A 27,178-nucleotide genomic window follows, 5' to 3' on the forward strand; every position below is an offset into this window, starting at 1 on the left:
GTCCCCTTTCATTCGCCGTAGATGCATGTTCGACCTTTGCACTCAAACCAAACGTCATTTTATAACCAGCGTTAGTTGTTTAATTGTTAGAATTTTAGACGGTTTGGTCTAAACACACTTCATAAAAGATCGGGGTGAGTTATGTTAAAGCAAGGAAAATTATGAAAACACAAGATTGTTGTGTCCCTCACCAGCTAGCTATGGCTAACAACCCAAGGGAATACAGTTTTTGTGAAAGTTGACTTTGTAGCAGGTTGGAATTTATACAGCAGGTTAGGATAACCAATTAGCATTCGTGTAAGTGTAGTAGCGCAGGATCTGGTTGAGTATGAGTGGAGAGTTTTGCAATGTCGCATGTTACAAATAATCTGACACCACTGGGACGTACAACAATTCATTTCATTATTATTCATATGATGTATGTAGCTGAGGTTCGCGTTTGCATCACGAATGCTGTATCATGCACACAATGTTTTATAAATGCTTACATTTCCTTCTCAGCATATGTAGCAGCTTGGTACATCCACGTGATTTAAACTTTTGATATGACATTCTACTACACAATTGAGGCCCATGAAGAAAGCTTTGTGTGCTTCCTGCAAAAACGTAATGTACAACATCAGTGTGACAATACACGGCAAAGCTTTTGGGTAATCTCTTCTATTCTTCCAGGATCATCGATGCAAGTGTAGGTGGGACTCCTGATCCAGAGAACATGTTTCGACGAAGGATACCCTTTGCCCAGATAGCCTTTGCCACTGTGCTAGGAGTTGCTGGGGGAGTTTATATATATAGACCCATGTTTGAGCCCCAGCACAATAACTCTGTTCCAGAGACTTTGAGTCAAACTGAGGACAATAGGATGCCTGAGAGCCAAGGACAGTCTAGAGATGGAAACAATGTGCCTGAGGGTCCTGTACAGTATGAAATCAATAGAACTGTGTAGGAGAGTGTGGGACAGTCTGCGGCCTATGCAGAAGTGGCTGTCAAGGAATCATTTCAGTTAATTTGAAGTGTGGTGTGTAAATTAGACGTGAATTAAATAAAATCCCTTCTGCTACTGAAAGATCTCACAAATCCAGTAATGTGTCAGCAGGGTTGGGTAGGTTACTTTCTAATTGTAATCCGTTAGTTACTAGTTACCTGTTCAAAATTGTTATCAAATCAAATGTATTTATATAGCCCTTCTTACATCAGCTGATATATCAAAGTGCTGTACAGAAACCCAGCCTAAAACCCCAAACAGCAAGCAATGCAGGTGTAGAAGCACAGTGGCTAGGAAAAACTCCCTAGAAAGGACAAAACCTAGGAAGAAACCAAGAGAGGAACCAGGCTATGAGGGGTGACCAGTCCTCTTCTGGCTGTGCCGGTTGGAGATTCTAACAGAACATGGCCAAGATGTTCAGAAGTGACCAGCATGGTCAAATAATAGTAATCACAGGAGGAGTCATCATGCCAGGTAGTCCTGAGGCATGGTCCTAGGGCTCAGGTCCTCCAAAAGAGAGAGAGCAACAAAGAGATAATTAGAAAGAGCATACTTAAAACTCACACAGGACACCGAATAGGACAGGAGAAGTACTCCAGATATAACAGACAGACCCTAGCCCCCCGACACAAAATACTGCAGCATAAATACTAGAGGCTGAGACAGGAGGGGTCAGGAGACACTGTGGCCCCATCTGATGATACCCCCGGACAGGGCCAAACAAGCAGGCTATAACCCCACCCATTTTGCCAAAGCACAGCCCCCACACCACTAGAGGGATATCTTCAACCACCAACTGACCATCCTGAGACAAGGCCGAGTATATCCAACAAAGATCTCAGCCACGGCACAACCCAAGGGTGGCGCCAACCCAGATAGGAAGACCACGTCAGTGACTCAACCCACTCAAGTGACGCACCCCTCCTAGGGACGGCATGGAAGAGCACCAGTAAGCCAGTGACTCAGCCCTTTTAATAGGGTTAGAGGCAGAGAATCCCAGTGGAGAGGGGAACTGGCCAGGCAGAGACAGCAAGGGCGGTTCGTTGCTCCAGTGCCTTTCCGTTCACCTTCACACTCCTGGACCAGACTACACTCAATCATAGGACCTACTGAAGAGATGAGTCTTCAATAAAGACTTAAAGGTTGAGACAGAGTCTGCGTCTCTCACATGGGTAGGCAGACCATTCCATAAAAATTGAGCTCTATAGGAGAAAGCCCTGCCTCCAGCTGTTTGCTTAGAAATTCTAGGAACAATTAGGAGGCCTGCGTCTTGTGACCGTAGCGTACGTGTAGGTATGTACGGCAGGACCATATCGGAAAGATGGGTAGGCACAAGCCCATGTAATGCTTTGTAGGTTAGCAGTAAAACCTTGAAATCAGCCCTTGCCTTAACAGGAAGCCAGTGTAGGGAGGCTAGCACTGTAGTAATATGATCACATGTTTTGGTTCTAGTCAGGATTCTAGCAGCCGTATTTAGCACTAACTGAAGTTTATTTAGTGCTTTATCCGGGTAGCCGGAAAGTAGAGCATTTCAGTAGTCTAACCTAGAAATAACAAAAGCATGGATTAATTTTTCTGTATCGTTTTTGGACAGAACATTTCAGATCTTTGCCATGTTACGTAAATGGAAAAAAGCTGTCCTTGAAACAGTCTTGATATGTTCGTCAAAAGAGAGATCAGGGTCCAGAGTAACACCGTGGTCCTTCACAGTTTTATTTGAGACGACTGTACAACCATCAAGATTAATTGTCAGATTCAACAGAAGATCTCTTTGTTTCTTGGGACCTAGAACAAGCATCTCTGTTTTGACCGGGTTTAAAAGTAGAAAGTTTGCAGCCATCCACTTCCTTATGTCTGAAACATTTACATTTACATTTAAGTCATTTAGCAGACGCTCTTATCCAGAGCGACTTACAAATTGGTGCATTCACCTTATGACATCCAGTGAAACAGCCACTTTACAATAGTGCATCTAAATCTTTTAACGGGGGGTGAGAAGGATTACTTTATCCTATCCTAGGTATTCCTTAGAGAGGTGGGGTTTCAGGTGTCTCCGGAAGGTGGTGATTGACTCCGCTGTCCTGGCGTCGTGAGGGAGTGTGTTCCACCATTGGGGAGCCAGAGCAGCGAACAGTTTTGACTGGGCTGAGCGGGAACTGTACTTCCTCAGTGGTAGGGAGGCGAGCAGGCCAGAGGTGGATGAACGCAGTGCCCTTGTTTGGGTGTAGGGCCTGATCAGAGCCTGGAGGTACTGAGGTGCCGTTCCCCTCACAGCTCCGTAGGCAAGCACCATGGTCTTGTAGCGGATTCGAGCTTCAACTGGAAGCCAGTGGAGAGAGCGGAGGAGCGGGGTGACGTGAGAGAACTTGGGAAGGTTGAACACCAGACGGGCTGCGGCGTTCTGGATGAGTTGTAGGGGTTTAATGGCACAGGCAGGGAGCCCAGCCAACAGCGAGTTGCAGTAATCCAGACGGGAGATGACAAGTGCCTGGATTAGGACCTGCGACGCTTCCTGTGTGAGGCAGGGTCGTACTCTGCGGATGTTGTAGAGCATGAACCTACAGGAACGGGCCACCGCCTTGATGTTAGTTGAGAACGACAGGGTGTTGTCCAGGATCACGCCAAGGTTCTTAGCGCTCTGGGAGGAGGACACAATGGAGTTGTCAACCGTGATGGCGAGATCATGGAACGGGCAGTCCTTCCCCGGGAGGAAGAGCAGCTCCGTCTTGCCGAGGTTCAGCTTGAGGTGGTGATCCGTCATCCACACTGATATGTCTGCCAGACATGCAGAGATGCGATTCGCCACCTGGTCATCAGAAGGGGGAAAGGAGAAGATTAATTGTGTGTCGTCTGCATAGCAATGATAGGAGAGACCATGTGAGGTTATGACAGAGCCAAGTGACTTGGTGTATAGCGAGAATAGGAGAGGGCCTAGAACAGAGCCCTGGGGGACACCAGTGGTGAGAGCGCGTGGTGAGGAGACAGATTCTCGCCACGCCACCTGGTAGGAGCGACCTGTCAGGTAGGACGCAATCCAAGTGTGGGCCGCGCCGGAGATGCCCAACTCGGAGAGGGTGGAGAGGAGGATCTGATGGTTCACAGTATCGAAGGCAGCCGATAGGTCTAGAAGGATGAGAGCAGAGGAGAGAGAGTTAGCTTTAGCAGTGCGGAGCGCCTCCGTGATACAGAGAAGAGCAGTCTCAGTTGAATGACTAGTCTTGAAACCTGACTGATTTGGATCAAGAAGGTCATTCTGAGAGAGATAGCGGGAGAGCTGGCCAAGGACGGCACGTTCAAGAGTTTTGGAGAGAAAAGAAAGGGATACTGGTCTGTAGTTGTTGACATCGGAGGGATCGAGTGTAGGTTTTTTCAGAAGGGGTGCAACTCTCGCTCTCTTGAAGACGGAAGGGACGTAGCCAGCGGTCAGGGATGAGTTGATGAGCGAGGTGAGGTAAGGGAGAAGGTCTCCGGAAATGGTCTGGAGAAGAGAGGAGGGGATAGGGTCACATACAAACACAGGCTTTCAGCGAGGGCAATTTTGGGGCTTCACCATGTTTCATTGAAATGTACAGATGTGTGTCATCTGCATAGCAGTGAAAGTTAACATTATGTTTTCGAATGACATCCCCAAGAGGTAAAATATATAGTGAATACAATAGTGGTCCTAAAACGGAACACTGAAATGTACAGTTGATTTGTCAGAGGACAAATCATTCACAGAGACAAACTGATATCTTTCCGACAGATAAGATCTAAACCAGGCCAGAACTTGTCCGTGTAGACCAATTTGAGTTTCCAATCTCTCCAAAAGAATGCTTTGATCGATGGTATCAAAAGCAGCACTTAAGGTCTAGGAGCACGAGGACAGATGCAGAGCCTCAGTCTAACGCCATTAAAAGGTAATTTACCACCTTCACCAGTGCAGTCTCAGTGCTATGATGGGGTCTAAAACCAGACTGAAGCATTTCGTATACATTGTCTTCAGAAAGGCAGTGAGTTGCATTCAATATAGGCCGGTAGTTTTTTATATTTTTTGGGTCAAGGTTTGGCTTTTTCAAGAGAGGCTTTATTACTGCCACCGTTTTTTTATGTTCAACATAGGAGGGCCAAGCACAGGAACCAGCACTTTCAGTAGTTTAGTTGGAATCGGGTCCGGTATGCAGCTTGAAGGTTTAGAGGCCATGATTATTTTCATCATTGTGTCAAGAGATATAGTACCAAAACACTTGTCTCCCTTGATCCTAGGTCCTGGCAGAGTTGTGCAGACTCAGGACAACTGAGTTTTTGGAGGAATACGCAGATTTAAAGAGGAGTCTATAATTTACTTTCTAATGATCATGATCTTTTCCTCAAAGAAGTTCATGAATTTAACCTCTCTTGGGGAATGCTGCTTTTTAGTTAGCTTTGCGACAGTATCAAAAATACATTTCTGGTTCTTATTTTCCTCAATTAAGTTGGAAAAATAGGATGATCGAGCAGCAGTGAGGGCTCTTCGATACTGCACGGTACTGTCTTTCCAGGAACATAACTTTTGGATTACCTAAGCTAAATAATGTAATATGATTCCATTCTTTTGTTTTAAGATTACTATCCCCTTAAGAGGCATTAGAAGAAGACAAACATGTATGTTACCAATTGAACAACATCTATTGCAGCATAAATCAATCTTAAAGTTTACATAGGTGGCCATATATGGATGTTAAATTTTAATTTATGGGTTGGTTATGTAGGCTTCTTCTGACCCATCGCTTTCTACTACATATAATAATACGATTAAATTATATCTTTACATAAAAACCAAAGTCTATCAGAATTACAATAATTCCAATAAATGTTATACCCCTTGATCTTCAAGAATAGGACTTGGAAGTATAGATTAGCCAAATTGTTTTACCTGAGCATGACCCCAAAACTAAGGACTTATTAGCCAGCCCTACTTTGTTTATGATTTTGTCATGGAGGACTGATTGGGCTCACTGCGCTCATGGAATGACATGCTTTGAGCACTACTGAAAAGTGCTATTTACATGTGACAAATGAATGCCATTTGCTGCATTTGCTATAGGCCTATTGTTTACCTTTTTTTGGTGACACTTTAGATATCTTGATGATATATATATAAACGGCTTGACAGAAATGGTAGCAGAAGGTGAATGTTGAACTTTTGTTGCATACATATCCAGATGATGCTGCTACTATTTTATGCAATGACACTGTCGGTGTCTTAGAAGCATTACTCCCCAACCCTGTGTGTCACTTCCAACACATCGACCGTATCATGGCGCAAAATAGTATGCAGCATCATCTGGATATGTATGCAACAAAAGTTCAACATTCAGCTACCATTTCTGTCAAGCCGTTTACGCATACAGTTTGACTTATACGTTCGATAAATCCAACGTATGCACTGCAACTACCTCTGCAACGCAAACGCAGCGTTTAATTGTAAATTAATGTAATTATGTTGTACCAAAATGCAATGAAGCTGTGGGTGTGATCAAAGTGTAGTTCCAAAAGAATACTCCTGAGCGGGTAGGGTCGTTTTCCGTTCCGAGGTCTTCTACGGGTTGGCGAGAGAGGGAGGGGCTGGCTCATTTCAACTGAACGGGAAGTGATGTTACGTTGATTGTGAAGGGTGTTCATGCAACAAATGGATCGAAAGGACTTAGTAAACTCAATTTAGTGAGTAATTTTTAAAATCTAAAAATCAACAAATTGTCATCGCTTTTGATAGGGCGATTCTACACGAAACACCAAGAAAGAAAGAGGCGCACAGACACTGGTAAGTTGAATTTCTCGAAATAAAGTTAGCGTGATAAATGTGTCTCGGCATATGGAGCTGTTTAGCGGATTTGTTTCTATCGACAGCTATAAGTGCAACATATTACATTTTTTTCTCAAGACGGGGTAACTTCATCTGCATTTTCACTGAGCTAAGGCTGAAACAAAGTTATTTCCTGCTCACATTTACTAGGCCTACTTGAAGCCAAGGCTACTGAAAGTGCAATGACATTTTTTGAAGTTTTTTTTTTTATAGTTGCCTTGAAGTGAATTCTAACTCAGAGGTGAACTCTTAAATTAGATAGACCTACATTGTAAAACAGGATAGGCTACGTGTAGCCTGTACTTAGGTAGGAATGCGACACTTTAATCGGGAATTGATGTAACATTTTAAAATAAAACTAAAATTAAATGTAATTTTAACATTATACTGCAGTGGGCTAAATCAGCCTCCGTGTTTCTTGGTAGTCTTAAACAAATCTACGTTGAAACAAATGTACACCTCACACACATGGTTATGGACTTCAAAAAACAAGATACTTGTACCATGTCAGATATAGCATTTAAATGTATAAAATGGTGAGTTTGCATCCCAATATTATACTTTCTATACACCACAGAAGACAAGAGTTGAACGTATCACACCTTATTTATTAGTTTTCCAGTCGAAGCAACAATGAAGAGGGAAACTGTTCACGTGTAATGGGACCTCATAATTACAACCCTTCTATTGGCTACATTTATCTATCCATAAACCTGCATTCATTTGGCTAGTGAAACATCAACAGGCGTCTACCTCACTATTTTAGTATGGTGCTTTAGGGATATGAGTCTGGCATTTTGGCTGGAGACATGCCATGCAGAAAAAACATAAGCTCAGACCAAACCAAAAATGAACACTGAACTAAAAATGTTTGTCTTTGTGTTAATACATTTTTATTTTCTCAAGGTTTAAACACATTCTGGACATGATAAACCAATTTATTCCAAATTAAGTTTTAGGTTGTCTTTAGTTTACTTTACATCTGTCAGCTATTCAAAGATAGACCTCTGTCTAGTCTGAGATTTGAGCAATTGTGCTTGTGAACAAACTAGGAGATATGGTTATTAAACATGGTCAATGGTAGAGTAAAACATGACCAGAGGGATGCAAAAACACATTTCCAATTCACAAATGGGTATTAATACACACTTGTACATGTGTGAAATAGGACAATTTTTTTAAATTATGGTTATCAGTAGAAACATTTCAAACACACATACCTGCCCGCACACACACACACAGAGAAGAAAACAATTGATTATCTGACACAAACCCTACTTGAAACATAAAACAACATCTAATAACCCCCAGCTCAGTTGGATGTTAGATGTTGTTTAATGTCTCAAGTAGGGTTTGTGTCAGATAATCAATTGTTTTCTTCTCTCTGTGTGTGTGTGTGGGCAGGTATGTGTGTTTGAAATGTTTCTACTGATCGGACAATATTTTTAAATTATGGTTATTTCACACATGTACAAGTGTGTATTAATACCCATTTGTGAATTGGAAATGTGTTTTTAAATATCCTAACTCCACCTGAGACACCCTTGGAGAGTGGGGTCATGGCCAGGGTCACCATTGTCCAGCGCCCCTGGAACAATTTAGGCTTAAGTGTCTTCAAACCTAGCGACCTTTCAGTTACTGGACCAACGCTCAGGGTAGCCTAGTGGTTAGAGCGGTGGTCTAGTAACCGGAAGGTTGCAAGTTCAAACCCCTGAGCTGACATGGTACAAATCTGTCGGTCCCTGAACAGGCAGTTAACCCACTGTTCCTAGGCCGTCATTGAAAATAAGAATTTGTTCTTAACTGACTTGCCTAGTTAAATAAAGGTAAAATAAATTTAAAAAATCACTAGGCTCCCTGCCGCCCATCATCTGTAAACCATTTCTCATCATCAGAATAACATCTCTTCACTTACATATATATACAACATATTCATACATTTCATACATTTTACCTGCTGTTGTTGTGCTAGCTGATTAGCTGTTGTTGTCTCACCTACTGTTTTAGCTAGCTTGCCCAATTCAACACCTGTGATTACTGTATGCCTCGCTGTATGTCTCTCTCAAATGTCAATATGCCTTGTATACTGTTGCTCAGGTTAGTTATCATTGTTTTAGTTCACAATGGAGCCCCTAGTTCCATTCTTTATACCCCTGAAACCTCCTTTGTCCCACCTCCCACACATGCAGTGACCTCACCCATTACAACCAGCATGTCCAGAGATACAACCTCTCTCATCACCCAGTGCCTGGGCTTACCTCCGCTGTACCCGCACCCCACCATACCCCTGTCTGCGCATTATGCCCTGAATATATTCTACCATGCCCAGAAATCTGCTCCTCTTATTCTCTGTCCCCAACGCTCTAGGCAACCAGTTTTGATAGCCTTTAGCCGCACCCTCATACTACTCCTTCTCTGTTCCGCGGGTGATGTGGAGGTAAACCCAGGCCCTGCATGTCCCCAGGCACCCTCATTTGTTGACTTCTGTGATCGAAAAAGCCTTGGTTTCATGCATGTCAACATCAGAAGCCTCCTCCCTAAGTTTGTTTTACTCACTGCTTTAGCACACTCTGCTAACCCTGATGTCCTTGCCGTGTCTGAATCCTGGCTCAGGATGGCCACCAAAAATTCAGAGATTTCCATACCCAACTATAACATCTTCCGTCAAGATAGAACTGCTAAAGGGGGAGGAGTTGCAGTCTACTGCAGAGAGAGCCTGCAAAGTAATGTCATACTTTCCAGGTCCATACCCAAACAGTTCGAACTACTAATTTTGAAAATCACTCTCCAGAAATAAATCTCTCACTGTTGCCGCCTGCTACCGACCCCCCTCAGCTCCCAGCTGTGCCCTGGACACCATTTGTGAATTGATCGCCCCCCATCTAGCTTCAGAGTTTGTTCTGTTAGGTGACCTAAACTGGGATATGCTTAACACCCTGGCAGTCCTACAATCTAAGCTGCAAAACCTGGACCCGTATAAATCAGTTGGGCTTGACAATCTGGACCCTCTATTTCTGAAACTATCTGCCGCCATTGTCGCAACCCCTATTACCAGCCTGTTCAACCTCTTTCATATCGTCCGAGATCCCCAAGGATTGGAAAGCTGCCGCAGTCATCCCCCTCTTCAAAGGGGGAGACACCCTGGACCCAAACTGTTACAGACCTATATCCATCCTGCCCTGCCTATCTAAGGTCTTCGAAAGCCAAGTCAACAAACCATCTCGAATCCCACCGTACCTTCTCCGCTGTGCAATCTGGTTTCCGAGCCGGTCACGGGTGCACCTCAGCCACACTCAAGGTACTAAACGATATCATAACCGCCATCGATAAAAGACAGTACTGTGCAGCCGTCGTCATCGACCTTGCCAAGGCCTTCGACTCTGTCAATCACCATATTCTTATCGGCAGACTCAGTAGCCTCGGTTTTTCGGATGACTGCCTTGCCTGGTTCACCAATTACACTTTGCAGACAGAGTTCCGTGTGTCAAATCGGAGGGCATGCTGTCCGGTCCTCTGGCAGTCTCTATGGGGGTGCCACAGGGTTCAATTCTCGGGCCGACTCTTTTCTCTGTATATATCAATGATGTTGCTCTTGCTGCGGGCGATTCCCTGATCCACCTCTACGCAGACGACACCATTCTATATACTTTCGGCCCGTCATTGGACACTGTGCTATCTAACCTCCAAACGAGCTTCAATGCCATACAACACTCCTTCCGTGGCCTCCAACTGCTCTTAAACGCTAGTAAAACCAAATGCATGCTTTTCAACCGATCGCTGCCTGCACCCGCATGCCCGACTAGCATCACCACCCTGGATGGTTCCGACCTTGAATATGTGGACATCTATAAGTACCTAGGAGGCATGTGGCAGGGTCTACAGTCAATCACGGACTACAAGATGAAATCCAGCCCAGTCACGGACCAGGATGTCTTGCTCCCAGGCAGACTAAATAACTTTTTTGCCCGCTTTGAGGACAATACAGTGCCACTGACACGGCCTGCAACGGAAACATGCGGTCTCTCCTTCACTGCAGCCGAGGTGAGTAAGACATTTAAACGTGTTAACCCTCGCAAGGCTGCAGGCCCAGACGGCATCCCCAGCCGCGCCCTCAGAGCATGCGCAGACCAGCTGGCCGGTGTGTTTACGGACATATTCAATCAATCCCTATACCAGTCTGCTGTTCCCACATGCTTCAAGAGGGCCACCATTGTTCCTGTTCCCAAGAAAGCTAAGGTAACTGAGCTAAACGACTACCGCCCCGCCCCGTAGCACTCACTTCCGTCATCATGAAGTGCTTTGAGAGACTAGTCAAGGACCATATCACCTCCACCCTACCTGACACCCTAGACCCACTCCAATTTGCTTACCGCCCAAATAGGTCCACAGACGATGCAATCTCAACCACACTGCACACTGCCCTAACCCACCTGGACAAGAGGAATACCTATGTGAGAATGCTGTTCATCGACTACAGCTCGGCATTCAACACCATAGTACCCTCCAAGCTCGTCATCAAGCTCGAGACCCTGGGTCTCGACCCCGCCCTGTGCAACTGGGTACTGGACTTCCTGACGGGCCGCCCCCAGGTGGTGAGGGTAGGCAACAACATCTCCTCCCCGCTGATCCTCAACACGGGGGCCCCACAAGGGTGCGTTCTGAGCCCTCTCCTGTACTCCCTGTTCACCCACGACTGCGTGGCCACGCACGCCTCCAACTCAATCATCAAGTTTGCGGACGACACAACAGTGGTAGGCTTGATTACCAACAACGACGAGACGGCCTACAGGGAGGAGGTGAGGGCCCTCGGAGTGTGGTGTCAGGAAAATAACCTCACACTCAACGTCAACAAAACTAAGGAGATGATTGTGGACTTCAGGAAACAGCAGAGGGAACACCCCCTATCCACATCGATGGAACAGTAGTGGAGAGGGTAGCTAGTTTAAGTTCCTCGGCATACACATCACAGACAAACTGAATTGGTCCACTCACACTGACAGCGTCGTGAAGAAGGCGCAGCAGCGCCTATTCAACCTCAGGAGGCTGAAGAAATTCGGCTTGTCACCAAAAGCACTCACAAACTTCTACAGATGCACAATCGAGAGCATCCTGGCGGGCTGTATCACCGCCTGGTACGGCAACTGCTCCGCCCTCAACCGTAAGGCTCTCCAGAGGGTAGTGAGGACTGCACAACGCATCACCGGGGGCAAACTACCTGCCCTCCAGGACACCTACACCACCCGTTGTTACAGGAAGGCCATAAAGATCATCAAGGACATCAACCACCCGAACCACTGCCTGTTCACCCCGCTATCATCCAGAAGGCGAGGTCAGTACAGGTGCATCAAAGCTGGGACCGAGAGACTGAAAAACAGCTTCTATCTCAAGGCCATCAGACTGTTAAACAGCCACCACTAACAGTGAGTGGCTGCTGCCAACACACTGTCATTGACACTGACCCAACTCCAGCCATTTTAATAATGGGAATTGATGGGAATTATGTAAATATATCACTAGCCACTTTAAACAATGCTACCTTATATAATGTTACTTACCCTACATTATTCATCTCATATGCATATGTATATACTGTACTCTACATCATCGACTGCATCCTTATGTAACACATGTATCACTAGCCACTTTAACTATGCCACTTTGTTTACTTTGTCTACACACTCATCTCATATGTATATACTGTACTCGATACCATCTACTGTATGCTGCTCTGTACCATCACTCATTCATATATCCTTATGTACATATTCCTTATCCCCTTACACTGTGTATAAGACAGTAGTTTTGGAATTGTTAGTTAGATTACTTGTTGGTTATCACTGCATTGCCGGAACTAGAAGCACAAGCATTTCGCTACACTCGCATTTAACATCTGCTAACCATGTGTATGTGACAAATAAAATTTGATTTGATTTGATTTGAGGTGTCTGGCTAGACTGCAAATTCTCCTTCCAGACTCATATCAAACATCTCCAATCGAAAATCAAATCAAGAGTCGGCTTTCTATTCCGCAACAAAGCCTCCTTCACTCACGCCGCCAAGCTTACCCTAGTAAAACTGACTATCCTACCGATCCTCGACTTCGGCGATGTCATCTACAAAATCGCTTCCAACACTCTACTCAGCAAACTGGATGCAGTCTATCACAGTGCCATCCGTTTTGTCACTAAAGCACCTTATACCACCCACCACTGCGACTTGTATGCTCTAGTCGGCTGGCCCTCGCTACATATTCGTCGCCAGACCCACTGGCTCCAGGTCATCTACAAGTCCATGCTAGGTAAAGCTCTGCCTTATCTCAGTTCACTGGTCACGATGGCAACACCCATCCGTAGCACGCGCTCCAGCAGGTGTATCTCACTGATCATCTCTAAAGCCAACACCTCATTTGGCCGCCTTTCGTTCCAGTACTCTGCTGCCTGTGACTGGAACGAATTGCAAAAATCGCTTAAGTGGAGACTTTCATCTCCCTCACCAACTTCAAACATCAGCTATCTGAGCAGCTAACCGATCGCTGCAGCTGTACATAGTCTATTGGTCAATAGCCCACCCATTTTAACCTACCTCATTCCCATACTGTTTTTATACTGTTTTTTTTATTTATTTACTTTTCTGCTCTTTTGCACACTAATATCTCTACCTGTACATGACCATCTGATCATTTATCACTTCAGTGTTAATCTGCAAAATTGTAATTATTCGCCTACCTCCTCATGCCTTTTGCACACATTGTATATAGACTCCCCCTTTTTTCTACTGTGTTATTGACTTGTTAATTGTTTACTCCATGTGTAACTCTGTTGTCTGCTCACACTGCTATGCTTTATCTTGGCCAGGTCGCAGTTGCAAATGAGAACTTGTTTTCAACTAGCCTACCTGGTTAAATAAAGGTGAAATAAAATAAATAAATAAAAATACTCAATGTTACAAAATAGTGCTTCCAGTCCTGAAGATGATGAAACCTGGTGATATTTCAGATGCATATTGGCAAGTAATTCTGTCAATACATCTGGGATGAGTGCTGTAGTATTGTAGTACTGCAACACCCTTCATCTTGTGCAGTTTGTTTAAGTTCATGTCATCTGCATATCCTCATTTGAGGAGTTTGCTGTTATAGTTGGCCAACTGCCCAGGGTGGGTACTTCAGCTCTACTGCTCTGAGAATGTCTGAAAGGCTGTGTTCTGCTTGCTGGCACACAATCTGAGGTGCCCTCCTCCAACTAGTGTGAAATCCGCACCACCAGAGAACAGGGCTTTGCCTAAAGCCTTCTCTTTTAACCACTTTCACTTGAAGTTTAAAAGTAAACATTCAATAACTTTGAAACACCTTTTGGAAGAGGACTAAGGCTGATCCTTGTTTATGAGCTCAGTTTGGATCTTCTGTTGTAGAAATGGGCAGGGGCAGCGATGTGACTCAAATAATTTGAGCAAATTCCTGAACAAATGTGTAGAGAATCTGAATTTAATATTTACCTGATATCAGTGACAGGCAGTGAGGTAGAACCAGCCAATCAGTGCATAGGGATTTCACTCAAAAACATGTGCAGAAGGCCTACTCAAGATGATGTAATGTCTAACTTGCAAGGTTGTATTTCACACCTTGTTAAAATATTTCATACTGCAGTCACTGTAGTGGGCTTCCTCAAAAAAAAAAAGATTTTGCTGCTCATCTGCAACACATGTAATCACAGCCGTTCAGGCTTCCTTGTAGAAGCTGTGATCAGATTAGTCTCAGGACATTTCATAAAATTTGTTTTTTATTTTTTTAAACATCTTTGTCCTATGCCACCTATTTTACCAAACCTGCTACTTGTTATCCCACTCATCAAAAAAAAGGATTTCAGTAAAAAAAAACTATAGCAAACCCATTTAGCATAATTAGATGAAAATATGTAATTTAGGCTTTTCTTGTTTTTTTGTTTTTTTTCCTCTACAGGCTGTTGCTTAGGGTAGACGGTCTCTATGGGTGTGCCACAGGGTTCAATTCTCGGGCTGGCTCTCTTTTCCGTGTACATCAATGGTGTTGCTCTTGCTGCTGGCGATTCTCTGGTACACCTCTATGCAGACGACCCCATTCTGTATACTTCTGGCCCCTCCTTGGACACTGTTAACTAACCTCCAGACGAGCTTCAATGCCATACAACTCTCCTTCCGTGGCCTCCAACTGCTCTTAAACGCAAGTAAAACTAAATGCATGCTATTCAATCGATCACTGCCCGCACACCTGCTCGCCCGTCCAGCATCACTATTCTGGACGGCTCTGACTTAGAATACGTGGACAACTACAAATACCTGGGTGTCTGGTTAGACTATAAACTCTCCTTCCAGACTCACATTAAGCATCTCCAATCCAAAATTAAATCTAGAATCGGCTTCCTATATCGCAACAAAGCATCCTTCACTCATGCTGCCAAACATACCCTCGTAAAACTGACCATCCTAGCGATCCTTGACTTCAGTGATGTCATCTATAAAATAGCCTCCAACACCCTACTCAACAAACTGGATGCAGTCTATCACAGTGCTATCCGTTTTGTCACCAAAGCCCCATACACTACCCACCATTGCGACCTGTATGCTCTCGTTGGTTGGCCCTCGCTTCATACTCGTCGCCAAACCCACTGGCTACAGGTCATCTACAAGTCTCTGTTAGGTAAAGCCCCGCCTAATCTCAGCTCACTGGTCACCATAGCAGCACGCGCTCCAGCAGGTATATCTCACTGGTCACCCCAAAGCCAATTCCTCCTTTGGTCATCTTTCCTTCCAGTTCTCTGCTGCCCATGACTGGAACGAATTACAAAAATCTCTGAAGCTGGAGACTCCCATCTCCTTCACTAGCTTTAAGCACCAGCTGTCAGAGCAGCTTACAGATCACTGCACCTGTACATAGATGGGCTATCTACCTACCTCATCCCCATACTGGTATTTATTTATTTTGCTCCTTTGCACCCCAGTATCTCTACCTGCACATTCATCTTCTGCCGATCTACCATTCCAGTGTTTAATTGCTATATTATAATTACTTCGCCACCATGGCCTATTTATTTCCTTACCTCATCTGCACTCACTGTATATAGGCCTTTTGTTCTACTGTATTATTGACTAGGTTTTGTTTATTCCATGTGTAACTCTGTTGTTGTATCTGTCGAATTTCTACGCTTTATCTTGGCCAGGTCGCAATTGTAAATGAGAACTTGTTCTCAACTAGCCTACCTGGTTAAATAAAGGTGAAAACAAAGGGAATGATAGGCAGTTCAATGACACAGTGCCTAGTGAAAGTCTACACACCCCTTGCACTGTATTCACATTGTGCCACCTTAAAATTAAGCCATAACAGCTGTGAATAATTTTCAATAAGATTCTACCAAGTTTGCCCGACTCTTATGGCAACATACAGGTAACTGCTAAAATAATGAAAACACTTAAATAAGGGATACAAAGTATTGAAAGCAGGTGATTCCACAATCCACACTGGTGTGGTTCCTGAGTTAAATAAGCAATTAACATCCCATCATGCTTAGGATCATGTATAAAAATGCTGAGCAGGCCATTTTTTTTGGCTACCATGGCCATGTCACCATGTTTTTTGTTGAGTTGGTACAGTTATTTTTCTTTCACTTTGAGAATGTGGAGTAGGTTGTGTAGATCAGTAAAATGTTTTAAACACTTGTTGTCCCTTTTTTAGATAAAATTAAGGCAACTAAATGTGAAGAGAGTGCAAGGGGTCTGTGGACTTTCACTAGAGACTGTAAGCCTTTGGCCTACATGATTAGCATCCTCTGTAGCAGCCTGCTTTCACATGAACTTTTGCAGTTAATCTGATTACCATTGGAGGCGACTAGTGCCGCCTCAGTGATCTTAACCTTCGAAAGAGCAGGGCTGCCCGCAAGCCAGGGGGCCTGTTTCTCTGGGGAAATCCTCTGTAAATGTGTCCCTGCTGGCCAGATGGTGTACCCTTATACAAGCATGAACTGCCTGGTGACCAAGAGATTTGAGACATCATTTACTTAATAATACAGTTGACTGTCATTTTTGCTTGACGAGGTCAATCGATTAGTGTGTGCAGGTAGTACTGTGCAGTTGTGCCGTGAAACATAATAAGTCGGTCCATATATAAGCCTTTAGAATGTAAGCCTGGCTATTCCATTTCCTACTGGGGAACAGCTCAGAGAGGCCGGAGATGGGGTACCACTAGTCCAGTCACAGTTGTGTTCATCACAGAACTTGATTTTGCTCCAGACTTTAAGCAGCTTATTGCTCAGGATGAGGGCTTTAGTGTTGGACAGAGTGAAATAATGCCTTTTCATACCGTGGTCATGTGATGGACTCTGCTTTCAGTGGGAATCACATCCAGCTTGTTCTCTTGAATATTATTTGATGGATATCTGTGTTCAGTTCATTTTGTGTCCACCACAGTCTCTCATTCACAGGCCTCAACTTTCTAGCTATGCTATAATAACTCCGTAGTAATGCATGTCACTATAGCTTTGTGTAATACATATTTTGTATCTATCAAAAACACATGGATTAATTCTGATTTATTTACTAACTATTTATGGACCAGGACCAATCATGCCAGTGAAAATTTCAGCTCAATACAATTTGAACTCTAATTGTGACAACTCTTATGGAATAACTTGTTTTTCTTGTGAGTTTTTAGTCTGTTGATCAATTGTGTAATTCTTAGTCTTATTTGCATAATTACCCACAATTAATCCTCTCATGTAGAGTTTCAATCTGTAACAGTTGCCCCAAATAGGAGATTATCCACTTTTACCAAGCAAACAGGTGAAAGTTCACTGTGGATGGGGTTATAGCAGGATCTAAGTTTGAGCATTTCCTTACTGAACATGCATAGAGGCGAATGTAGTTTCTTTCACATAAAATATTTGTGTTTCCTGTTACTGTGTCCGCATACTTGCATGACCATGAGAAGAGAGCTGTAGGCTCTCAAAAGACAGACCGAGGCGTGTCCGTCTCCAACATAGCTCTAAAGGTTTTGTCCTCGGGTCAACTGTTTCGCAGGCACTCTACCCTGCTAGCCTAAAAATCTGCTATTTTTAAGGCACTGGGAACCGTTTTATGTTGTGGTTATGTAGTAGAAACTAGAGGTTGACCTATTAATCGGAATGGCCAATTTAATTGGGGGCGATTTCAAGTTTTCATAACAATTGGTATTTTTGGACACATTTGGCAGATTTAAAAATAATACAAAAATTACACCTTTTATTTATCCTTTATTTAACTAGGCAAGTCAGTTAAGAACACATTCTTAATTTCAATGACTGCCTAGGAACGGTGTGTTAACTGCCTTGTTCAGGGGCAGAATGACAGATCTGTACCTTGTCAGCTCGGGGATTCAATCTTGCAACCTTACAGTTAACTAGTCAAACGCTCTAACCACCTGATTACTTTGCACTCCACGAGGAGACTGCCTGTTACGCGAATGCAGTAAGCCAAGGTAAGTTGCTAGCTAGCATTAAACTTATCTTATAAGAAAAACAATCAATCATAAATCACCAGTTAACTACACATGGTTGATGATATTACTAGTTTATCTAGCATGTCCTGCGTTGCATATAATCGATGCGGTGCGTGTTTGCGAAAAAGGACTATTGCTCCAATGTGTACCTAACCATAAACATCAATGCCTTTTCTTAAAAACAAAACACAAGTATATATTTTGAAACCTGCATATTTAGTTAATATTGCCTGCTAACCTGGCTCGTTGCAAACTCTGAAAACTATTCTTCCTAACAAAGACAGCAAACTTCGCCAAACGGGGGATGATTTAACAAAAGCACATTTGCGAAAAAAGCACAAACGTTGGACGACTGTACCTAACCATAAACATCAAAATTAATACACAAGTATATATTTTCAAAACCTGCATATTTTGCTAAAAGAAATCCATGTTAGAAGGCAATATTAACCAGGTGAAATTGTGTCACTTCTCTGCGTGCAATGAACGCAAGAGTCAAATCAAAATCAAATCAAATTTTATTTGTCACATACACATGGTTAGCAGATGTTAATGCGAGTGTAGCGCAATGCTTGTGCTTCTAGTTCCGACAATGCAGTAATAACCAACAAGTAATCTAACTAACAATTCCAAAACTACTGTCTTATATACACACACAAGTGTAAGGGGATAAAGAATATGTACATAAAGATATATGAATGAGTGGTGGTACAAAGCGGCATAGGCAAGATGCAGTAGATGGTATCGAGTACAGTATATACATATGAGATGAGTATGTAAACAAAGTGGCATAGTTAAAGTGGCTAGTGATACATGTATTACATAAAGATGCAGTAGATGATATAGAGTACAGTATATACGTATGCATATGAGATGAATAATGTAGGGTATGTAAACATTATATTAGGTAGCATTGTTTAAAGTGGCTAGTGATATATTTGACATAATTTCCCATCAATTCCCATTATTAAAGTGGCTGGAGTTGGGTCAGTGTGTTGACAGCAGCCACTCAATGTTAGTGGTGGCTGTTTAACAGTCTGATGGCCTTGAGATAGAAGCTGTTTTTCAGTCATTCGGTCCCAGCTTTGATGCACCTGTACTGACCTCGCCTTCTGGATGATAGCGGGGTGAACAGGCAGTGGCTCGGGTGGTTGTTGTCCTTGATGATCTTTATGGCCTTCCTGTAACATCGGGTGGTGTATGTGTCCTGGAGGGCAGGTAGTTTGCCCCCGGTGATGCGTTGTGCAGACCTCACTACCCTCTGGAGAGCCTTACGGTTGTGGGCGGAGCAGTTGCCGTACCAGGCGGTGATACAGCCCGCCAGGATGCTCTCGATTGTGCATCTGTAGATGTTTTACTCACCTCGGCTGCAGTGAAGGAGAGGCCGCTTGTTTTGGTTGCAGGCCGTGTCAGTGGCACTGTATTGTCCTCAAAGCAGGCAAAAAAAGTTATTTAGTCTGCCTGGGAGCACAACATCCTGGTCTGTGACGGGGACGGTTTTCATTTTGTAATCCGTGATTGACTGTAGACCCTGCCACATACCTCTTGTGTCTGAGCCGTTGAATTGAGATTCTACTTTGTCTCTATACTGACGCTTAGCTTGTTTGATTGCCTTGTGGAGGGAATAGCTACACTGTTTGTATTCGGTCATATTTCCGTCCACCTTGCCCTGATTTAAAAGCAGTGGTTCGCAAAAGTCATATTCTTGGTCGTACTGATGGTGAGTTGACGCTGCTCTTATATTCAGTAGTTCTTCTCGACTGTATGTAATGAAACCTAAGATGACCTGGGGTACTAATGTAAGAAATAACATGTAAAAAAACAAAAAACTGCATAGTTTCCTATGAACGCGAAGCGAGGCGGCAATCTCTGTCGGCGCTAGAAAAGTCAGAGTATATGCAACAGTTTGGGCCGCCTAATTTGCCAGAATTTTATGTAATTATGACATAACATTGAAGGTTGTGCAATGTAACAGGACTATTTAGACTTATGGATGCCGCCCGTTAGATAAAATACGGAATGTGAAATGGCTAACTAGTTAGCGCGCACCCCGCTAATAGCGTTTCAAACGTCACTCGCTCTGAGACTTGGAGTGGTTGTTCCCCTTGCTCTGCAAGGGCTGCGGCTTTTGTGGAGCGATGGGTAACAGTGCTTAGAGGGTGGCTGTTGTCGATGTGTTCCTGGTTCGAGCCCAGGTAGGGACGATGAGAGGGACGGAAGCTATGCTGTTACACTGGCAATACTATAGTGCCAATAAAAACATCCAATAGTCAAAGGTATATGAAATACAAATCGTATAGAGAGAAATTGTCCTATAATAACTACAACTTAAAACTTCTTACCTGGGAATATTGAAGACTCCTGTTAAAAGGAACCACCAGCTTTCATATGTTCTCATGTTCTGAGCAAGGAACTTAAACGTTAGCCTTTTTACATAGCACATATTGCACTTTTACTTCTCCAACACTTTGTTTTTACATTATTTAAACCAAATTGAACATTCATTTTATTTGAGGCTAAATTGATTTTATTGATGTATTATATTAAGTTAAAATAAGTGTTAATTCAGTATTGTTGTAATTGTCATTATTATACATTTTAAAAAATGTAATCGTCCGATTAACCGGTATCGGACCCACAGACTCCACTCTTCTGGGAAGGCTTTCCACGAGGTGTTGGAACATTGCTGCAGGGACTTGCTTCCTTTCAGCAACAAGAGCATTAGTGAGGTCAGGCACAGATGTTGGACGATTAGGCCTGGCTCAGTCGGTGTTCCAATTCATCCAAAAGGTGTTCGATGTGGTTTAGGTTGTGGCTCTGTGCAGGCCAGTCAAGTGCTTCCACACTGATCTTGAAAAAACATTTCTGTATGGACCTCACTTTGTACACGAGGGCATTGTCATACTAAAACAGGAAAGAGCCTTCCTCAAACTGTTGCCACAAAGTGGCAGCACAGAATTGTCGAGAATGTCATCGTATGCTGTAGCATTAAGATTTCCCTTCACTAGAACTAAGAGGCATAGCCCAAACCATGAAAAACCGCCCCAGACCACTATTCCTCCTCCATCAAGCTTTACAATTGGCACTATGCATTGGGGCAGGTAGTGTTCTCCTGGCACCCGCCAAACCCAGATTCTTCCGTCAGACTGCCAGATGGTGAAGCTTGATTCATCACTCGAGAGAACGTGTTTTCACTGCTCCAGAGTCCAATGGCTTGGAGCTGTACACCACTCCAGCTGATGCTTGGCATTGCGCATGGTGATATTAGGCTTGTGTGCGGCTGCTCGGCCATGGAAACCCATTTCATGAAGCTCCTGACGTTGCTTCCAGAGAACGTTTGGAACTCGGTAATGAGCGTTTACAACCGAGGATGGCCTACTTTTACGGTCCCGTTCTTTGACCTACTACTTCGCTGCTGAGCCATTCTTGCTCCTAGACGTTTACACTTCACAATAACAGTACTTACAGTTGAACGGGGCAGCTCTAGCAGGGCAGAAATTTGACCAACTGACTTGTTGGATAGGTGGCATCCTATGATGGTGCCATGTTGAAAGTAACTGAGCTCTTCAGTAAGGCTATGCTACTGCCAATGTTTGACTATGGAGATTGCATAGTCAGCAACAGGTGTGGCTAAAATAGCTGTATCCACTAATTTGAAGGGGTGTCCACATACTTATATGAGTGTGTGTGTGTGTGTATATATATATATAGTTTAGTTTACAAATTATTATCTACAGTCTTGGTTTTAAATTTGCATCAGGATATGTGCACAGATTTTAAGTTGCTTCCTTCAATGTTTGGTTTCTTTGTCTGGTTTTCAGGTCTGAAATAAGCACTCACTATGTCTGATGGGGACTATGACTACCTCATCAAATTCCTAGCCCTTGGTGATTCTGGAGTAGGGAAAACCAGCTTTCTCTACCAGTACACCGACAAAAAGTTTAACTCAAAATTCATCACTACAGTGGGCATTGATTTCAGAGAAAAACGAGTGGTAAGTTGATTGCCCTAGTCATACAATTTGTCACTTGTGTGAGAAACCATGAATTTAATTATTCACATACAGGTACTCCCTTACCACCCGTAATGACCAAATAGTGTGCTGCTTGTTTGAAAGAGTTAACATTTGAAATGGCCAATTATTCCATGTGACATTTTTTTGTAGTGCAGGTTTACTATTAACCATGGAAAGTAAGTAGGAGCTTAAAAGCATTACTCCTCACAGTGCAAAAGGTAGTGGTAGTACTGTTTTTTGTAGAGAATGAGTCTGAAACATATGAACCTGCCGATGTACCAGTATGTGTGGGTGTCGCAGGAATCTGAGGAACTCCCAGACCAAGAATGGATGACTAATATCACTTGAGTTCAGCAGCACCCTCCTAGAAAATAAACACTTCACACCACATAACCAAACACCAGGGTCATTTAATCATAATCACTCATGCTGTGTATAATTGTAGAGATGATCAGGGCAAACATTTTCCATCTAAATGTTGCAAGATTGGGTTGCAAGATAATACAGTATATGTAGGATGACCAATAGGAAAGTATATTTTTAGGGCCGCATAGCCAGAATGACCTCACTGCTTTATATGGGTATAATAACTCTTTGTCTGACAGGTATACAAATCAAATGGTCCAGATGGGGCAGCAGGCAGAGGACAGAGGATTCATGTTCAGCTGTGGGACACGGCAGGGCAGGAGAGGTAAAGCCAATCCAAAACTCATCTCCCACTGACACTCGTGCTCAAGCCCTCACTGGCTGTCAGGTAGTTGTTGGCAGCTTTCAATTGCTTACTTTCTTCAAACTGAATGAAGCTCTTTACAAGGTGTTTTTTCTTGTGTGGTGTCAGGTTTCGGAGTTTGACAACAGCTTTCTTCCGAGATGCGATGGGCTTCCTCCTCCTGTTTGACCTCACCAATGAGCAGAGTTTCCTTAATGTCAGAAATTGGATGAGTAAGTCCTCTGTACATGTAGATTCTGACAACCACAATCTCATGTTGACTTCCAAAGAAATGTGCAGTGTCTTAACCACTATCTTTCAATCATGACTGGTGGGCTGATGACTGGCTTATTCACTTTTTCAGGTCAATTACAGATGCACGCTTACTGCGAGAATCCAGACATTGTACTCTGTGGCAACAAGTGTGACCTGCAGGAGCAGAGGGCAGTCCGTGAAGATGAGGCCCGTGAGTTGGCAGAGAAGTATGGGTATGTGTCCCTTACCTGTGACTAACCCTCCCTGAAACATTTGCCAAGAAGGCAGTGGCTGATGTGTGTTTACTCAAGGCTGTGCAGGGGAATCTCGAACAATACTAAATGTTAGGCTAGGTTGGTCTTTCTGGAAAGGCAAATATTTACACATCCATGTAAAGTATCCTGCTTGTGGCCTGAAATTACACATTTAGTGAATATAAAGGGATTAGATATGGACATCCTATGTTTTGCTAAAACTAACAAATGCAAATTTGTGGTCAAAAGCCATGTCGTAAGAGACTATGGACTCTATTTTAAAAAACCTAACTCGATGGTAAATATAAGTGCTGGGGGTAGCTCTATAGGTGGAGGGGTGTGTCAGTAATATTTTTGCTATTTTCACAGCTGTTATTATAAGCATAATAGCTGGCGGTGGTGCGAAATGGCTGTTTTATAAATGTATGAATAAACAAGTTGTAGGTGGGAGGAGGACTTGACCACTCACTGGCCAATCAAGGCTGCATGTGTTAGTCTCAAGTTCTGTAGGTTATTGAAGGTCTTTGCATTGTCATCAACTCCAATTTGGCTGGGGGCACGGAATATTCTGTCCTAGACCATTGTAGATTGATAATACAGTTTAGTCATTAGCATAGGCTACAGTAACAAGTGATAACACGAGTAAAAAATAACATCCAGTGTTTGCTCTATTTTGAGTGTTGACAATCAACCTTGTTATAATAGGCTTCAATCAGTATAGGCCTTTAGATATCGCGCTTAAAAAATAGTCTGCCTTAAATTGTATTGTTTGTGTGAGGCACATTCTCAATAAGAAAGATATAGCCTATGTCTACCGTTGATACTGCATAATAGGACTGAATTGTTTAAATACACTTGGAGGAGTGTCTTTTTTTTTTACAAATTTTTTTACAAATCAATACAAAAAGTTTACGGGAGGCTCCCGGGTGGCGCAGTGGCTAAGGGCGCAGTGGCTAAGGGCGCAGTGGCTAAGGGCGCAGTGGCTAAGGGCGCAGTGGCTAAGGGCGCAGTGGCTAAGGGCGGAGTGGCTAAGGGCGGAGTGGCAGTGGCTAAGGGCGGAGTGGCTAAGTGGCTAAGGGGCGGAGTGGCTAAGGGCGGAGTGGCTAAGGGCGGAGTGGCTAAGGGGGAGTGGCTAAGGGCGGAGTGGCTGCGCCAGTGGCCAGGAGGTCCAGTGGGGGCGCAGTGGCTGAGGCCGAGTGGCTTGGGCGCAGTGGCTAGGGCGGACCTCCTGGTGGCGCAGTGGCTAGGAGTGGCTAAGGGCGGAGTGGCTAGGGGCGCTGTACTGCGCCACCAGGATATCCTTGTCTCATCGCGCACCAGCGACTCCTGTACACCTAGGTTGCCAGGTGCACGGTGTTTCCTCCGACACATTGGTGCAGCTGGCTTCCGGGTTGGAAGCGCGCTGTGTTAAGAAGCAGTGCGGCTTGGTTGGGTTGTGTATCGGAGGACGCATGACTTTCAACCTTCGTCTCTCCCGAGCCCGTACGGGAGTTGTAGCGATGAGACAAGATAGTAGCTACAATTGGATACCACGAAATTGGGGTAAAATTAAAAATAAAAAAAAGTTTATGGGGAACATAAAAAAAGCACTTTTCTCTTGTTCCATGTGCATATGGGCACTGTGAGTCAGGGCTGGATAGGCTGCGCTTCCATGGTCAATATCCATGCCATATCCAACCTCGTTAGCTACTGAATTTGCATACTGAAATTGGCATTTTGGCGCACGTTTTTAAGGACACTAATTGGATAGTTCCACCCCTCCCACCTCATCTCAAGCAAGTTCATACGACAGGTAAATTACCAATCTTGGCGCTAGGGTGTGAAAATAGAACAGCCCTGGCTTTAACAGGTCTAAATTGCAAATGAGCGTGCGTTTTGACAATTGCACGATCTTAAGGCCAGCCGAAAATAGAGCCCCCAGTACTTAGTTATGGTTATGTTAAAAAGTTATGGTGAGCTGAATGGCCATCTTGTGCGTGGAAAATATCTAAGTGACAACATATATTTAAAGTTTTAGGACGGGTAATCAGATTAACATAGCCCAGTCATAATGTTATTGCTGAATATCATATAGGTAGCCAGTCTGAAGTCTCTCTTCCAGATGCACATCATATTGAGTTGTCATGGTTGACTAGATACGACTCATATGTCAGATTTGGTTAGTGTCGTTATTTTTTAACGTTAACGATGGCTCCACCAGTATGAAATCCAATGTGGTTTTTAGAGAGCCATGCTCCTACTATTTCAAATATGCATCTTCCACTGCTATAGCACAAGTGCATGTTTCATGACGAAAAACAAACACCCACACAAATATTTTTTTTCAACCTTGATTTCTTTTCAACTGCTGAGAACTATATTCTCTCTTAGAGTAACGCTTTCAATTAGATCAAAACTTATTCAGGTTGTAGGTAGATAGTTTGCATCATACAGAGACATATCAGTCAATTTTCTTATGTGTTGCTCTCCTTCCTGTGCAGAATCCCTTACTTTGAGACAAGTGCAGCTAACGGGCAGTTTGTTAGCCAGGCTGTGGATGTCCTGCTGGACCTCATTATGAAGAGGATGGAGCGCTGTGTGGACAAGTCCTGGATCCCTGATGGAACTGTGCGATCCAATGGACACAGTGGCCACACAGACATCACAGAGCCCAAGACCCAGGAGAAGGGCAAATGTGCTTGTTAGGGTCCACATACAGATAATGGTTACACCATCCCCTCAGTGATGTTTTGGTAGGACTGGGCTTTATTGTATGTGATGAAAGGCATGTAATATTTGTAAATCAATGATGTCATAGTAAGTTTTGGCAAGATGTTGGGGGGGATGTATGACGTGCAAAGCTGAAAGTAACTACTAACCCCTGCCAAATGTTCCAGAGCATCATTATGTTTTGTTAATTTGATTATGCCATTTGGTGTGGTGCCTCTCCTTACACTTGTCCATACAGTGTCAATTAAGTGCCTTTTTATGTTTTCATTTCGGAGAATATTAAATGTATTTTACATTGTAAAAGAAAAGTGTATTATAACCAACTATTTTCTAAGATCCAGAAGAAAAGTGAGAAGCCACTGAATTGTATTAGTTGAGAACACTTTCCTGTGAATTAAAAGGAAACCCATCCTTATTAGATTGAACTTTTTGACACAGGATATTTTTCTCACTATGCACTTCCATTTATTCTTGTACAATGTAAAAGTCCTGAGCACATGCAATCTGTAGTGAATAGAGTGATTTTTTTGTTGTTGTATAGGCCTGCTCTGTAGTAGCAGAGTAGCGGTGTGTTTTTATTTGTATCACAATGTCGGGTTATTGGGTCTATCAGAAATGTTTGAGGTTCCATGTAAATCAATGCTGATTTTGTTCATTCGTAATTTTACAATGTGCCTTAAATCTGCTGTATTCTGTCAAACACTGTTTTCATGCCAAATATGTAAACCATATCCTTTATTCCATAAAATAAATATATTTTATTATTTATTAAAGCGCTGTCTCAGTTCTCACCTTGGCTAACGTTACCTCTGAAACAATCGTATTATTTAGTCAATATGTAGCGTAATTTTAACAAACATCTGCATTTCCAGGCGCTAAGGTTTAGAAACGTATCTAGTTACACACTAGGGGGCAGTTTAACGTAAA

General features: G+C 43.4%; 2 protein-coding genes across 4 annotated transcripts; both read left to right on the plus strand.

Annotated features, from left to right (window-relative positions):
* On the plus strand, positions 1 to 1,066 carry LOC118359732 (uncharacterized). Its single transcript, XM_035738391.1, has 2 exons — positions 1 to 134; positions 673 to 1,066. The coding sequence occupies exon 2, from the start codon at positions 716 to 718 to the stop codon at positions 944 to 946; it is 231 nt and encodes a 76-aa protein (XP_035594284.1). The 5' UTR covers positions 1 to 134; positions 673 to 715; the 3' UTR covers positions 947 to 1,066.
* Positions 15 to 27,024, plus strand: LOC118359720 (ras-related protein Rab-27A). 3 transcript variants are annotated; one of them, XM_052482051.1, is made up of 7 exons: positions 6,567 to 6,767; positions 14,764 to 15,003; positions 22,131 to 22,303; positions 22,930 to 23,015; positions 23,163 to 23,266; positions 23,398 to 23,521; positions 26,023 to 27,024. In XM_052482051.1, the coding sequence occupies exons 3-7, from the start codon at positions 22,151 to 22,153 to the stop codon at positions 26,225 to 26,227; spliced, it is 672 nt and encodes a 223-aa protein (XP_052338011.1). In that variant the 5' UTR covers positions 6,567 to 6,767; positions 14,764 to 15,003; positions 22,131 to 22,150; the 3' UTR covers positions 26,228 to 27,024. The 3 variants fall into 3 exon arrangements, with proteins under 3 accessions (XP_035594272.1, XP_052338011.1, XP_035594263.1); XM_035738379.2 differs by lacking the exons at positions 6,567 to 6,767; positions 14,764 to 15,003 and adding an exon at positions 15 to 134; XM_035738370.2 differs by lacking the exon at positions 14,764 to 15,003 and having other exon boundaries at positions 6,568 to 6,767.
* Positions 27,025 to 27,178: the final 154 nt, after the last annotated feature.

The sequence above is a fragment of the Oncorhynchus keta genome, chromosome 2 (assembly GCF_023373465.1).
Source record: "Oncorhynchus keta strain PuntledgeMale-10-30-2019 chromosome 2, Oket_V2, whole genome shotgun sequence".
NCBI classification, from domain to species: domain Eukaryota; kingdom Metazoa; phylum Chordata; class Actinopteri; order Salmoniformes; family Salmonidae; genus Oncorhynchus; species Oncorhynchus keta.